The 13,489-nt window shown below is 51.9% G+C and overlaps 1 protein-coding gene across 1 annotated transcript; it reads left to right on the top strand.

The window, feature by feature from the left end:
* Window positions 1-259: 259 nt before the first annotated feature.
* On the top strand, window positions 260-12,651 carry HBEGF (heparin binding EGF like growth factor). Its single transcript, XM_035014287.1, has 6 exons — window positions 260-579; window positions 799-972; window positions 4,465-4,642; window positions 9,819-9,974; window positions 10,777-10,867; window positions 11,208-12,651. Exons 1-5 carry the CDS (start codon window positions 534-536, stop codon window positions 10,847-10,849), a joined length of 627 nt encoding a protein of 208 aa, XP_034870178.1. The 5' UTR covers window positions 260-533; the 3' UTR covers window positions 10,850-10,867; window positions 11,208-12,651.
* Window positions 12,652-13,489: the final 838 nt, after the last annotated feature.

Below are 13,489 nucleotides of genomic sequence, written 5' to 3'. Positions count from 1 at the left end.
CGCCACCTGCCGGTCAGCAGCCCTTCCCACAGTCAGGCGGCGGCGACCCTGGCATGGTCCCAAAATATGTGAGCGCCGCCCCCGACTCCCGCCCCCTTCCCCCGCCGCGCCCGCGGAGTCGGGGGCTGCGGGGGCTGCGCGGCCGGCGCCGGGAGCCGGGCGAGCGGCCCAGCGCGGGAGGGGGGAGGAGGCGGGGGCGGGGCGGGGCTTCGGCGCCTCCCGGAGCCTTATTCCCAGCCGCGCGCCCGGGAGCCTTCAGTCGACCGAGGGACTTGCGGGCGGCGTGCGGCTGGCGGGCCTGACCGAGACGCCAGGGGCTTGGGCGGGCGGACGGACAGAGTGAGCAGACAGACGCCCAGCGGCCGCCGGCTCCACGCAGGTCCCAGCTAGCTAGGCTTGCACCCAGAGGCCGGCAGCAGACCGAAAGCGGCCGAATCTCCTGCGCTCCGCCCGCCCCGGCTTCCGTGCCAGCGCCCGGTGGCCACCGCCTCCGAAGTGATTGCTGTCTCGCCGCCTCCGCCGGGTCCAGGACCATGAAGCTGCTGCCGTCGGTGGTGCTGAAGCTTTTTCTGGCTGCAGGTGAGAGGGCTGCCGACGCCCGCGGAGGTCGGGGGTGGGGGTGGGGGGCACAGGGGAAGGTCGCTGCAGCGACCCCAGCGCGGGCCACTTGGTGGGGCCCGTGCTCACTGGGTGCGGGCGGGCGCCAGCACTGGTGCGTGGCGACCGGGGGTCTGGAGAGGGGGTCTGGAGAGGGGGTCTGGAGAGGGGGTCTGATGCGGCCTCGCCCCTCACCCGCAGCGCTCTCGGCGTTGGTGACTGGCGAGAGCCTGGAGCGGCTTCGGAGAGGGCTGGCAGCTGGAACCGGCAACCTGGACTCTCCCACCGAATCTACGGACCAGCTACTGGCCCCGGAAGGCGGCAGGGGCAGGGAAGTCCTGAACTTAGAAGAGACAGACCTGGACCTTTTAAGAGGTGGGTGTGAAAGCTGCCCATCCTCGACCCCGCGGTGGGCAATTGAAGAATAAGTGGATTGAGGATTCATGCCGTTTGGGCACACTTGCGGGTTGGGCGTATTCGTGGAGGACTTCAAGGAAAAGCTGCTGAGCCTGACAAGCTTACTCGGGGATCCTGAAATGTGGGTCCCACTGTCCTTCTTGCTGTTGAGTCTCACATGGCGAGCTGCTGCCCTTCTGGGTAGTTTAGAACCTAGGGAGAAGGCAAGGTGTCTGGGGTCTGGTACATTCCCCTGGGGTAAGCTGGAGTAAGGAACAAGGAATGGTTAGGATGCTTTCTGTATTGTTTCTTTCTTTCTTTTCTTTTCTTTTTTTTTTTTTTTTAAGATTTTATTTGTTTATTTGAGAGAGAATGAGATAGAGAGAGAGCATGAGAGGGGGAGGGTCAGAGGGAGAAGCAGACTCCCTGCAGAGCAGGGAGCCCGATGCGGGACTCGATCCCGGGACTCCAGGATCATGACCTGAGCCGAAGGCAGTCGCTTAACCAACTGAGCCACCCAGGCGTCCCTTTCCGTATTGTTTCTGTATAACAATGGGTGCAAGTCTTAATTCCTCTATCAAATGACCATTATGTATAAAATGACAGATGTGGAGAGCCTAGGAACATAGTAGGTGTGCAGTCTTCTCCATCCACCTGTCTCCAGGTTGGAGAAACAGAGGGGAATGAGGAACTCTTGGTTCCCCAGGTGAGGCCAGCACCTCCTGGGGAGCCTATGAGCGGTGGGCACAGTGTCCCTAGGGAGGTATAATGAAATGCCATGTGTCTACACATCCCACCCAAAGCCTAGAGACTTCTGAGCACCCTGAGTCCCTGAGAGAGACTCCGAGCGATGAAGGGCCAGGTGGGATCCTCCAACCAGCAGATGTGGCTGTGGCTGAGTACAGGCACAGGGCAGAGTCCAGAGCCTCCGGCAGTGCCCACTTGCCTGCCTCCGGCCACCTGCCGTGATTCTTGAGGGTGGAGCAGGGACTGAGCCCTGGAGCTCCAGAATGACTAATTTGGTTGGAAAGATACCCACCTGTTCTAGCCCCGCCTGCTCCTCAGCCACGTTCCCCCCTCCTTACGCAGAGCTTCCCTTAGGTGCTGTCTCTGCTTCGTATAAATCAAAGGTCTGCTCCCAAGCCGAGCCTGCGCTGCCACCCTTCATCCTCTCCCCGTAGCCTCCTTGGGTCACCCCTGGCCAGAACAACCTGGATTCTCGTAGCCCTCTCCTCCTAGGCTGGGCAGAGCTGGGCTGTGACTCACCCTCCACCCACACGGCTGTTCCTCATACCTCTGCAGACCTGACTCACTGCTCCCTGTCCCTGGCAGGAGCCTTGCTGTCACCCTGTCACTCTCTTCCTCCCTTCTCTGGTTGGCTTGCCTCTCCGGCCACAGTTTCACTACAGCTCTGGTCACTCCGAGCATTGGCCTCACCTGAGTTCCGAAGGGACTTGCGTCTACACCAGAGGAAACGGGACTGTGGGACTACTAGCACCTGCCTTTCTTCCCTTCTCTTGGCTTTGCTGGGTGAAAGCTGTTTTTCAGATCTGGGGATCCTATCATCTAAAATGAATAACCATTACCATTTTTTTTTATTAAAAGATTTTATTTATTTATTTGACAGAGAGAGAGAGCACAGGTAGGCAGAGCAGCAGGCAGAGGGAGAGTGAGAAGCAGACTCCCCACTGAGCAAGGAGCCCGATGTGGGGCTCGATCCCAGGATCCTGGGATCATGACCCGAGCCAAAGGCAGACGCTTAACGACTGAGCCACCCAGGCGCCCCATAACCATTACCATTTATTAAGTACCTACTGCGTTCTAGGCACTCATTATGCTATTGTGGATTGATTAATCCTGTAACAACCTCTGAGATTGAACTTCTGCCACCTACTACTTGTTGAGAACCCCAAGGTTCAGAGAGATTAAGCTACTTGCCCCAAATCAGAGGGCTAAAGCTGCAGCACAGGTCTGCTGACTTCAGAGCCCATTCATTGTCTCATTCCTGGTTCAACATCCTGGGTGCTCTAGACTTGTCCAGGGGAAGGGACAGGGGTGCGTGAGCAGTTTGGTATATTGGGAAAGCACTGGATATGGAATCCAGAGACCACATTTCTGACCTCAACCCTGCATGACCTTTACCAAATCACTGCCTTTCGGGACCTCAAGTTTTTTATCTGAAAATGGAAAGCCATGATATTCTTTCAAGTCACTTCCTGCTTGAGGATGCTGGGTCTCCAGTCCAATGTATGATGCTCACCCTAGCACCAGGCACATGGCTACAGCCATGGGCAGCAGGCATGTTTTTTCTGCTGGGAGCAGGGGAGAGAAGACTGGCGTCAGACCCCTGATGGGCTAATGGGCGTAGCCCACGGTCAGTCCCAGCTGGATGTCTATGTGAGGCTGTTTTTCCCCCCTTTGAAGTGTGGAAAGAATGGGGGGAGTCATCATTGTTCCAGTTCCTTCTGGATGGTTCCTTACTTTCCATCTTTCACCCCCTTGTACACACTATACTCATCCATCCTAGAGAGCTAGAAACAGGACATTTGGGGGGTAAATGTAATAGACCTTTGAGAGAAGTGGTGAGCTGCTAAGGACACAGAGCCAGGTAAATATTCTGCTTGAAGTCAAAAAAGCAAGGACCCAGGGGCGCCTGGGTGGCTCAGTTGGTTAAGCGACTGCCTTCGGCTCAGGTCATGATCCTGGAGTCCCGGGATCGAGTCCCGCATTGGGCTCCCTGCTCGGCAGGGAGTCTGCTTCTCCCTCTGACCCTCCCCCCTCTCATGTGCTCTCTCTCATTCTCTCTCTCAAAATAAATAAATAAAAAATCTTAAAAAAAAAAAAAAAAAAAAAGCAAGGACCTGACCGGGGATGGCCTGCTTGCGGTCCCCAAGCCTGGCTCTGGCCTGGGCTCATGGTACCCTGGTGCTAATGGGTGTGTCAGAGGGGGCCATCTGGATGTGGACACTGTTGTTATTTTAGGAGCCCTCCCCCCGCAAGAAAAACCCTCCAAGTACCTTCTCCAGAAGCAATTTTTATCTCTGACACTGTCTTCCTGCAAGTGGGTCACTGAGTGCAGCATCAGGAAATGAGGTTGATTTAAGGCCAAAATAGCACCAAGTGGGCGTGGGGGAGTAGATGGGGATGGACAGTAGGGTGGGGGGAGGTTGGTAGAACTGCCCAGTCAGCGGCAGTTACTCAACAGAAGCTAGCATTGTTTGAATGGAGTTCTTAAACAGAGTCTGAGAAATGCTTTCCTTGGGACCCCTCTAGCCTCTGTTTCCTCCACTGCTTTCTGGTGGTTCGGCCCAGTCTTCCTTTAGCCCCGGGGAAGCACTGAGCCTGGGGGCCTTCCCGAGTCCTCTGACTTCAGGTGGGATCAAAGAGGACGTATTCCTTCCAAACACGATGCCGTTCTGAGTCTTTCCCCCAGGAGAGTCAAAGACTTAACAGGGTCTTTCTCTCCTGCAGCTGCTTTCTCCTCCAAGCCACAGGCTCTGGCCACACCCAGCAAGGAGGAGCGTGGGAAAAAAAAGAAGAAAGGCAAGGGGTTAGGGAGGAAGAGAGACCCATGTCTTCGGAAATACAAGGACTTCTGCATCCACGGAGAATGCAAATATGTGAAGGAGCTCCGGGCTCCATCCTGCATGTAAGTGTCCCTTCCCTGGGCTGACTCTGCTCAGCACACTCTTTGTCAGTCACGTGGCTGTTCCTCGTTGTCACTGTTCCTTGAATTCATAATTCTACCCAGTTTCTTCTCAATCTTTAGGCGGAAGTTGGGAGGAGGGGAAATATTTTTAGTCAGCGGAAGGGGCTCTCCCCCGCATGGGATGTAATTTCCTGTGGTGTAGGTTTGTGACGCTCTTTTATCCTTGGGGACATTTCCTGCTTGCTCAGACATGAACATGGGGCTAGGAGAGCTGTTACCTGCAGGCAGGTCCTTCAGTCCTACCTCATGCCCTACTCCAGATGGGAGAAGCCAGTAGGACACGTGGCAGAGTAGGCTTCCGGGGTGGAGCAGAACTCCTGGGGCCTCCTTACCCAAGCCCTGCAGGCAGGTATGAGGTGCATTTGGACTCACACTGTGCAAATGTGTGTACTCAGACATATGTGTGCTCGTATGAGAGCACATTGCGGGTTGATTCAAAGGCATGGCAGGACTATTCAGAAAGGAATCATCATGGAAGCAGGGAGAAGCCCCTTTGTCTCTTCTTCCTCATCCCAGCAACGGCCAGGACGTGGGGGAACATAGTGGGTATTGGCCTTTGACCATGGGATTGGGAGAACACTTCCTTTGTGCAAGAGTAACAGGAAATGGAACCCAACCCAGTAGGCTTCAGCCCCTGGTCAGGCAGCACCACCCTTGCCCCGGGTGGAGGGGCCGTGGGTTCCCCAGCTACTCTGCTAGGCCAAGCCCAGCAGACGGCTGCCTGGGCACCCCCTCGGGGATGATGGCACAGCCATGCTCTCTGGCAGGCATAATGTCGCCACTGTGCCTGAGGCCAACACCCACATTCGACCACAAACATCTACTCTCTTCCTCTGGGCACAAGGTCCCTATAGAGAGACAGGCTTTGTGACCTGGGAGACTCTGGACAGGGCCAGGAGACTATTAGGTGGGCACCTCTCAACCTGTCCAGAAGGCTGGCTGCCTGGCATCTCTTCTCCTGTGATTGGTACCGATCCCTTGGCTTTTTAAAGCTTCCTTGTCCTGACTGATCTGACATAGCAAAGCTGCCCTATACTTGGCAATTGGCAGACAGACCCATCACTCTCTACCATGGCCAAGATCACTTGTGTGTCCTCCCCTATAACATCCTTGTCAGGAGCTTGGTATTAGAGCGAGTTGCTTTAGAGTAACATAGACAGTCCCCATATTATTCTTCCCAAGGTCTTGGGATAGGGTGGGAAATGTTTGTCTTAAATTTGTAAAAGGCCATCTTTGGCACAGGATGGAGGCAGTGACTCCGAGGGTGGTCAAGATGGATTGAGGCCAGGAATCTGTCTGGTCCAGGGCTTTGGTGGATGGACTTCGACTGCGTAGCTGAGAACCTCTGTAAGGGTGCTATCCTGGAGAGCTGGGCCTGACCCACCAGCGAAAGCCGGTAGATAAGGGTGCATAGGGCCAAGGTGGTCCTAGGGATAGTGATGATAACCATGATGATGCCTTCTCTCCTTTGCGCCATAACTTCACAATTAACTTCTAATATGAGCTGAGCCCCGCAGGTACGGGTTCAGTACCTACCTGGTGCCAACTATTCTAGGGAATGGGGAACTATAGTCATGTCCTGGGATTCTCAAAAGCCCTAGGCGGGGGTTAGTAGGGCTTGTTATCTCTAGTTGAAAGGTGAGGAAACTAGAGCCAGGAAGTAGGAAGTGATTTGCCTGAGATCAACAGCTAAATAAATGGATGGCAACAGAAAAAGGATTCAGGTGCCTGACTTCCAGTCCAGCATGCTTTTCATGCCCCCAGGCTGTACTGGGTGTTGGCTTGTGTCCTTCTTCCCTGTCTGTCCTTATAGAGTTTGAATAGGGTTTTATAGAGGACAGCCGTTAGGTTCGAGGTCTCTTAAGGCTCTTCGTAGCATAGCAATGTGATTTGAAGACTTGTCTTTGCTTCCTAGGCAGATTTGCTAGGGGCTGGATTCTGGGTCCGCTTTGGCTACCTCCTGCCTCTGGCATTTGGAACTTGGGGCAGAAAGCAGCAAGAAGACACAGAGCTCCCGGTGTGGGGAAATGCGATATCTGGTCACCTACATTTGGGGTCCTTTGTTGCTCCTCCTTCCTCTAGACCCAGGAACCGCCAGCCGGAGTGTGTCCAGGCTGCCCTGAGGAGCTTGAGGCTAGCTGGCTTCCTAAACCAGTCCTCCTCAGCCACCATAGCCAGGAAAACCCTTCTGTGTCACCAGCCAAAAGTTGCCCCCAAAGAGCAGTTTCCTGGGGCTCCTGACTGGCTGCTGACCCAGAAACTGGCTGCAAAGTTTCCTGTGGCCGGAGGAAACCTGGAGGCAGTCAGTCTGAGGAGAACTCAGCTGGAAGACAGACAGGCGTGGGGCCTTCCCTTGGCCTCACTGGCCAGATGCTGAGAAGGAACAGCGAGCCCCCTTCTCTTTGGCTCCATCTGACTTCGGTGCCCCATTCCTCAGGGCAGTACCCTCTGGAGTCCTATTATATAATCACTCACACATATGTGGGACTTGGCCTTTTGTTAAGGGCTGTTAAGTGTAGTATCTCATTGGATCTTCAAAGTACTCTCGTGAAATAGGTATTTATTATTCCTGTGTTTTACATGAGTAAACCCAAGCTTGGAAAGGTAAAAGTAACTTGCTCAAGATCACCTGGCTAGAAATAGCAACAAGACATGAGGTAGGGGTGGAGAAACCCAGTTTGGGAGATGTCTCTGGACCCTAGAGCATTCTTCCTTCCATTGTAATACTAATACAAGTTCTGAAATGGGTCACAAACGTCAGTAGGAGGAGCATGTTCCAGTTTGGTGGGTTGCTGGCTCTGAGCAAGATACATGATCTTGCCCCCACCCGGGATGCTTGGAATGGACTCATCCACCCTCCTTCCCTGGGGAAGCCAGGAGTCATCTGCAAAGGGAGGGGGAGGTGGGTAATATTAGGATGTTTACATTATTATCCTTTTGACTCAGGGTGGGGGTGGAGGGATTATGTAACTGAATTGCGGGACTCTGAGACCAAGCTTTATTTCTATCATCTGAGTAACTACCTGTGGGGTTTGAGTGATGGCTGGAAGTGAAAAACAGCCTCAGCTTCACTTCCCTTCTCCCACCCCCCCCCACCCCCCCAGGAGAGCATAGTCTCTGAAGTCATCTAGACTGCTGGGTTGAATCCTGGCTCTACCTCTCACTAGCTGCATAACCTTGGGCAAATTAGCTAAGAACTTAAGCCTCAGTCTCTCCATCTTTGAAATGGGGATAGTAACTCCTACTCCACAGAGATGTTTTTAAGATTAATTGAAATGATTCTTGTAAAGCAATTAGCACAGAGCACTTGGCTCACCGTAAGCCTTTAATGTTTGCTCTTTATTATTCAAATTAATAATAATAAGTCAAAGAGCAGGGTCAGACAACCACAGGAACCTATCACTTCATCAGATACGTGTTTCCTGGGGGTAATCTGTGCTGTTCCAAGTGGAAAGAATCATGAATTTGGAATCTGCTTGGACTGGTTTCTAGTCTTAGCCTGCTGCTTCTTAGTTATGCTACTTTTGGTAAATCACACCCTCTGATCGTTAATCTTAGTCTTTCAATCTGTAAAATGGGGCTGTACCTGCCTACCAGATGTTATGAGCCTCAGTTGAGCTAGCAGGTAAGGATAGTACCTTATAAACTGTTAACTGCTGTGCATAAGTGATTTTCCAGGGGCTCTCCTGAGACCTTCCTCCATAGCCTGCCAGGATGGGGGTCGTTGTTTTGCCCACCTTGGCCAATGGGTTCATGGAGAGGCTGGGCATGGAGCCGTGTGCCCTGCTGTGTATATACGGGATGGACCCACATTTATCCTGCAGTGAGGTGGTTCCCCAAAGCACCCAGGAGGAGCTGAGGCAGGGAGAGGCGCTCGGCACTCTGAGCGCCTCTCTGAGTCCGGATAGGTCCGCTTCCGGGGTGCCTCTCGGCAAGAAGAAGGGATTCCTTGCTCTGAGGTACCTACCACATGCACAGCCTGCTTCCCAGAGGAGGCGTAGCTCCGAATAGAGGCCCGCCAGGTTCTCGCTGCTTCCGTCAGCAAGCTAGTGGCCCAAAGTCCCCAGGCAGATGGTGCCAGTGCGCTTGTGTGTGTGACTGGGAAGCACACTGAGCTCAGAGTCAGATAAACTGAGACCACGCCTCTGCTCTGCTGAGTGACCATGGGGAGGATGGCTCTGCCTTTCTGTAACGTGGGGGGCTGCCACCTACATCAAAGGGCCCCTCGGGCGCTCAGATACAGGAAGGGACATGAATGTGCTTGTTCAACTGAAAGGGCTTCCCAGTCTTCCTAAGAGCTTCGAGGAAATGCTTTATGTTAGAAGAGGCATTTGCCGTCTGATTGATTTCTTGGGTGTGAAAAGCCGGAGTGTTGTTTCTGACATTTTTCCATGCGCTGGCAAGACAGCTGGGCAAGAAGTTACCTTGGCTTTTTTTGCTTTGTCCTATGATGGAGGAGGCCAGATAGCCCAGGGTTCAGAGGCCAAAAGTTGATGTGAAGCTCTCAAATGGGGCCCTGCACCCAGAGGGAGCTGGGAGTTAAATGAAAGGAACTTGAGAAAAATGACTCCTGGCAAAGGAACAGGACCTATTAATAGGATGAGCCGTGGCTGAGAGGGACTGAGGGCTGGAAGCCGTGGTGGAGAAGGCTGGGTTTATTTCTGGGTCAGAGTTAAGGGGCCTCACCAGAGGGAAGGATACTCGGTCCCCTCAACTCAACCCACCAGCTCATGGACCTAAGTCTTCTGAGGGGCTTAAACGGCATGTCTTAATACACATGTAATAAATCATCCACACATGGAACATATGTAGCTTGGACCTTGAAGTCCTCCCTCACTTTTTCCCCGCCTGGAGCGAGAATCTTGAGCCAGAGAACCAGAGGGAATGGAGAGGGGGGTGAAGGGTGGGGAGGAAAGCCACAGAGCCTTCAGAGCGGCTTCTCAGGAGTCTTCTCCTAGACCCCTTCTAGAAGGATAGAGGAAGGGTGGGGATCAAGGCCAGGGACTGATAGGCTGAGGCTGTGAGGACTGCAATCTGGCTTAGGCAGGAGGACCATTGCCTGTAGAGAGAGGACAGACCACTAACCTCATCTTTGCTTTATCCCGTCTGGAACCAGCTGCGAGCCCGGTTACCACGGAGAGAGGTGCCATGGGCTGAGCCTCCCAGTGGAAAATCGCTTATATACTTATGACCATACAACCATCCTGGCTGTGGTGGCCGTGGTGCTGTCGTCTGTCTGTCTGCTTGTCATCGCGGGGCTTCTCATGTTTCGGTGAGTATTGGGGCCCCCTGCAGGCTGTTTCTGCAAATCACTCCCATTCCTCCTCCGGCTGGGTCTTCTGCCTGTGATCCTATGAGCCCTTCAGCCTCCCAAATTCCAGGCTAGGAATCTGACCGACATTCCTGGGTCCAGGTTCTCTAGGAACCTAGCTTCTCTGGCCTGACGTGAGTCCAGTGGTCCAGAGCCCAGGGCAAAGATTGCCAGGTCATAGCAGGTCCTGCTTTTCACAGCAGGCCTAGTAACCCACGCATGGGTCTACCTCTTCTCACAGTTCTTTCCCTTTGCTCTGTTCTTTGATGGCATTAGTGTGTGGTTTGATAGACAAAGCATGGCTGGTGTATGGCTATTGGGATATCCTTTCAATTCTGAAGCATCTCACCCTCAGGCTGGGCTTCCAGTCCAGGTTATGTTCTAGACTGGGGGAGACCTACCAAACACTCTGCCCATTTCCAAGCCGTGCAGTTCGTCTGTTGTAAGATCTGGACCAAGTTACCTGTCTCTCCGACGGCTATCATCTTACAGTGATTGTAATCTGTCTACCTACCTCATAAGGATATTATGAGGATATGTAAACAAGGTCAAAGTTCTCAGCAAATTATAGCCTGCTGTTAGAGACAGGCATTCCTTGGGGCAGTTGGGCCTTTGACCAGAGGTCTGTTGGGCTGCCATACCATCTTGGCTTTTCCAAGTAACGGAGGGAACCATCATGGCAGTGTCCTTTAGAAAGACCTTCTCTGAGACCTGCACCCTATCATATCAGGCAGAGCTTGCTCACAAAACTTGTCTCCTTCAGGTACCATAGGAGAGGAGGTTATGATGTGGAAAGTGAAGAGAAAGTGAAGTTGGGCATGACTACTTCCCACTGAGAGAGACCTGTGCTCAAGGTAATGGTCCATCCTTTGCCCCATGACACCATCACCATCTTCCCTTCAAGGCATTCTGAATTCTTCTCTCGACCTAGGGGCTGGGGGCAGGCTACTATGGAGTCAGGGTCCCATTGCAGAATGGTTTTCAAAAAGGTTTTCAGTGGGCCATCTCCACGAGGGGTGACAGTTGCTAGAGAAACACCTGAGAGAGATTCCTAAGACAACAGCTTCTCCCATCCTTGTCCCCTCTTCTGCCCATTCCCAGATGACCTTCCTACTTCATAAGACTGGACCTGGGAAACTCTTAAGACCTCTTAAGACTGGATCCAGCTTTAAATGCCTTCCTTTTGTGCTTTAGGAATCTGCGGGGCGACTGCTACCTCTGAGAAGGCACAGCTGATCGTAGACTCTGCAGAGGGAAAGAACGTCACAGCTAGTCAGGAAGACTCCTTCGTTCTCAGTTGCTATCTAGATTGGGCCTCCCATAATCTGGTATTTTTGCCAAAATACCAGAGCCTTCAAGTGCCAAACGGAATATGTCAAAATGGGATCTTGGTGAGAAGAAAGCAAAAGTGAGAGACCTTCATGCCCTTCTGATTCCCCTCCTCCAAACCCCACGTATCCTCATAAGTGTGTTTAAACGATTAACCTCTGGATTCAGATGCCAGTTATATTCCATATGCTCCAGGATCTTTGATAAAAAAGAAGAAGGAGAGGAAGAAGGAAAGCTTTGTGGATTGGAAGAAAGTTGCAAAGATTGAGAAGCCATGTACTCAAGTAGCCACCAAGGGATCTGCCATTTGGACCCTCTAGCGCTGGATTTGATGAGCTAACTGTGAAATAAATACCACAAGCCCGAGAACTCTGAATTTTGGGACTTCTACCCAGACGGAAGAATAACAACTATTTTTTGTTTGTTTGTTTGTAAAATGCCTCTTAAATTATATATTTATTTTATTCTATGTATGTTAATTTATTTAGTTTTTAACAATCTAACAATAATATTTCAAGTGCCTAGTCTATTACTTTGGCGATTTCCTGGCCCTCGACCTTGTATGCCCCACCATCTGGCTCAGTGTCGCACCCCTCTGCCACAACTCTGAGATGGTTCTGTGACCCATCTGTAGTAATCTGTTCTCTGTCCACATTTCTGAAGATCTTTCACAATCACAGTGCCACAGGGGGAGGTCAGTAGAGTCAGGATATAGAAGTTAACTTTGTCAGATCCACTCTATGAGTTGGACTGCGGTCTTGCCTAGGCGATTTTGTCTATCGTTTGTGTTTTGAAAGCCCACAGTGCTGATGTCCAAGCGTAACAGATATTGGTGTTTGCCTATGTCCTCTCCCTGCGAAATCTCGTAAGAGGTTGGGCTTCCATGCCGGCAGCTTTCCTGGCTCCTCAACCCCCATGGCCCCAGGCCCACAGAGTGGGAACTCCCTCTTCCCTGTGTCATGACATTTCTCTTACTCCCGCCATTCTTCTGGTGCTACTCCATGCAGGGGTTAGTGCAGCAGAGGATAGTCTAGAGAAGGTATTAGCAAAGAAAAAGGCTGAGGAGGAGCAGGAAACATTGGAGCCGACTGTTCTTGTTAACTGATGACCTACCAATTACTACAGAGTTCGGAGGTGAGGAGGGCTTTTGTGGAAACCCACCCACCTCACTGAAAACTAAAAAGGTATGCTATCATGGTCCCTTCTGGAAGTTTCTGGTGCCATTTCTGAACTGTTACAACCTGTATTTCCAAACCTGGTTCATATTTATATTTTGCAACTCAAATAAAGATAACCCTTACTCCACAGACTTCTGTCTGCTTGTTTTATCTGGGAACTGGTTTAACATAGTTCCTAAGCCCTGAGTCGATATTAGGTTCTATGCCAGGCCTTTTTATGGACACTATCTCAATATCCCTGACAACAGTGGATGGAGGTACTATCATCATCCCATTTTTCCAGAGGAGAAAGCTGAGGCTCAGAGAGGTTATGTAACTTACCTGAAGATACACAGTTGGTAAGTGACAGAGCTGGGACTGGCAGTCTGACTGCAATTATTTGTCTTAATATTTATATCATACCACCTCTGAGACACCAGAAAATAAACCTCTCACATAGGAATTTTGGCTGGCTGTAATCAGAAAGACGTCCACCCATTCAGTCAATAGACTCTGGACTCGGGGCCTGGTCCCGCACTATATACCCAATGAGGCATTGCCCCTGGCGGGAACAGGGCACCTTTGACTTCCCTCTCATGCTCCACAACCAATCTGTCGGCAAACCTTGTCACTCCTACCTTTGGAATATATGCTGAATGCAGCCACTTCTGATCAGTGCCCCTACCATCACCCCGGTCCAATTCACCATTATCTCTGGCTCGAACTCTTCCAACGACTGCCTGTCTCCTTTCTTCCCCCTTGCTCTCGTATAGCCCATTTCTAACACAGTAGCCAGAGCGATCGTGTAAAACGTAATCCAGCTCTTGTCTGCCTTGCAGGCTTTCCCTGACCAACCTATTAGATGACAGCACATTCCTCACCCACCCTGTTCTTCTGACTCTCCCTACATTGCTTTCTTTTCCACCAGACCCCTATCACCACTAACATATTCTTCTTTGTTGATTGTCTAGCTCTTCCTGCTAGAATGTT

This window comes from Mirounga leonina, unplaced genomic scaffold (genome assembly GCF_011800145.1).
Source record: "Mirounga leonina isolate KUSES-001 unplaced genomic scaffold, KU_Mleo_1.0 Mir_168, whole genome shotgun sequence".
NCBI lineage: Eukaryota > Metazoa > Chordata > Mammalia > Carnivora > Phocidae > Mirounga > Mirounga leonina.
Note: the sequence above shows the minus strand (reverse complement) of the source record. Positions and strands in the feature narration are given on the sequence as shown.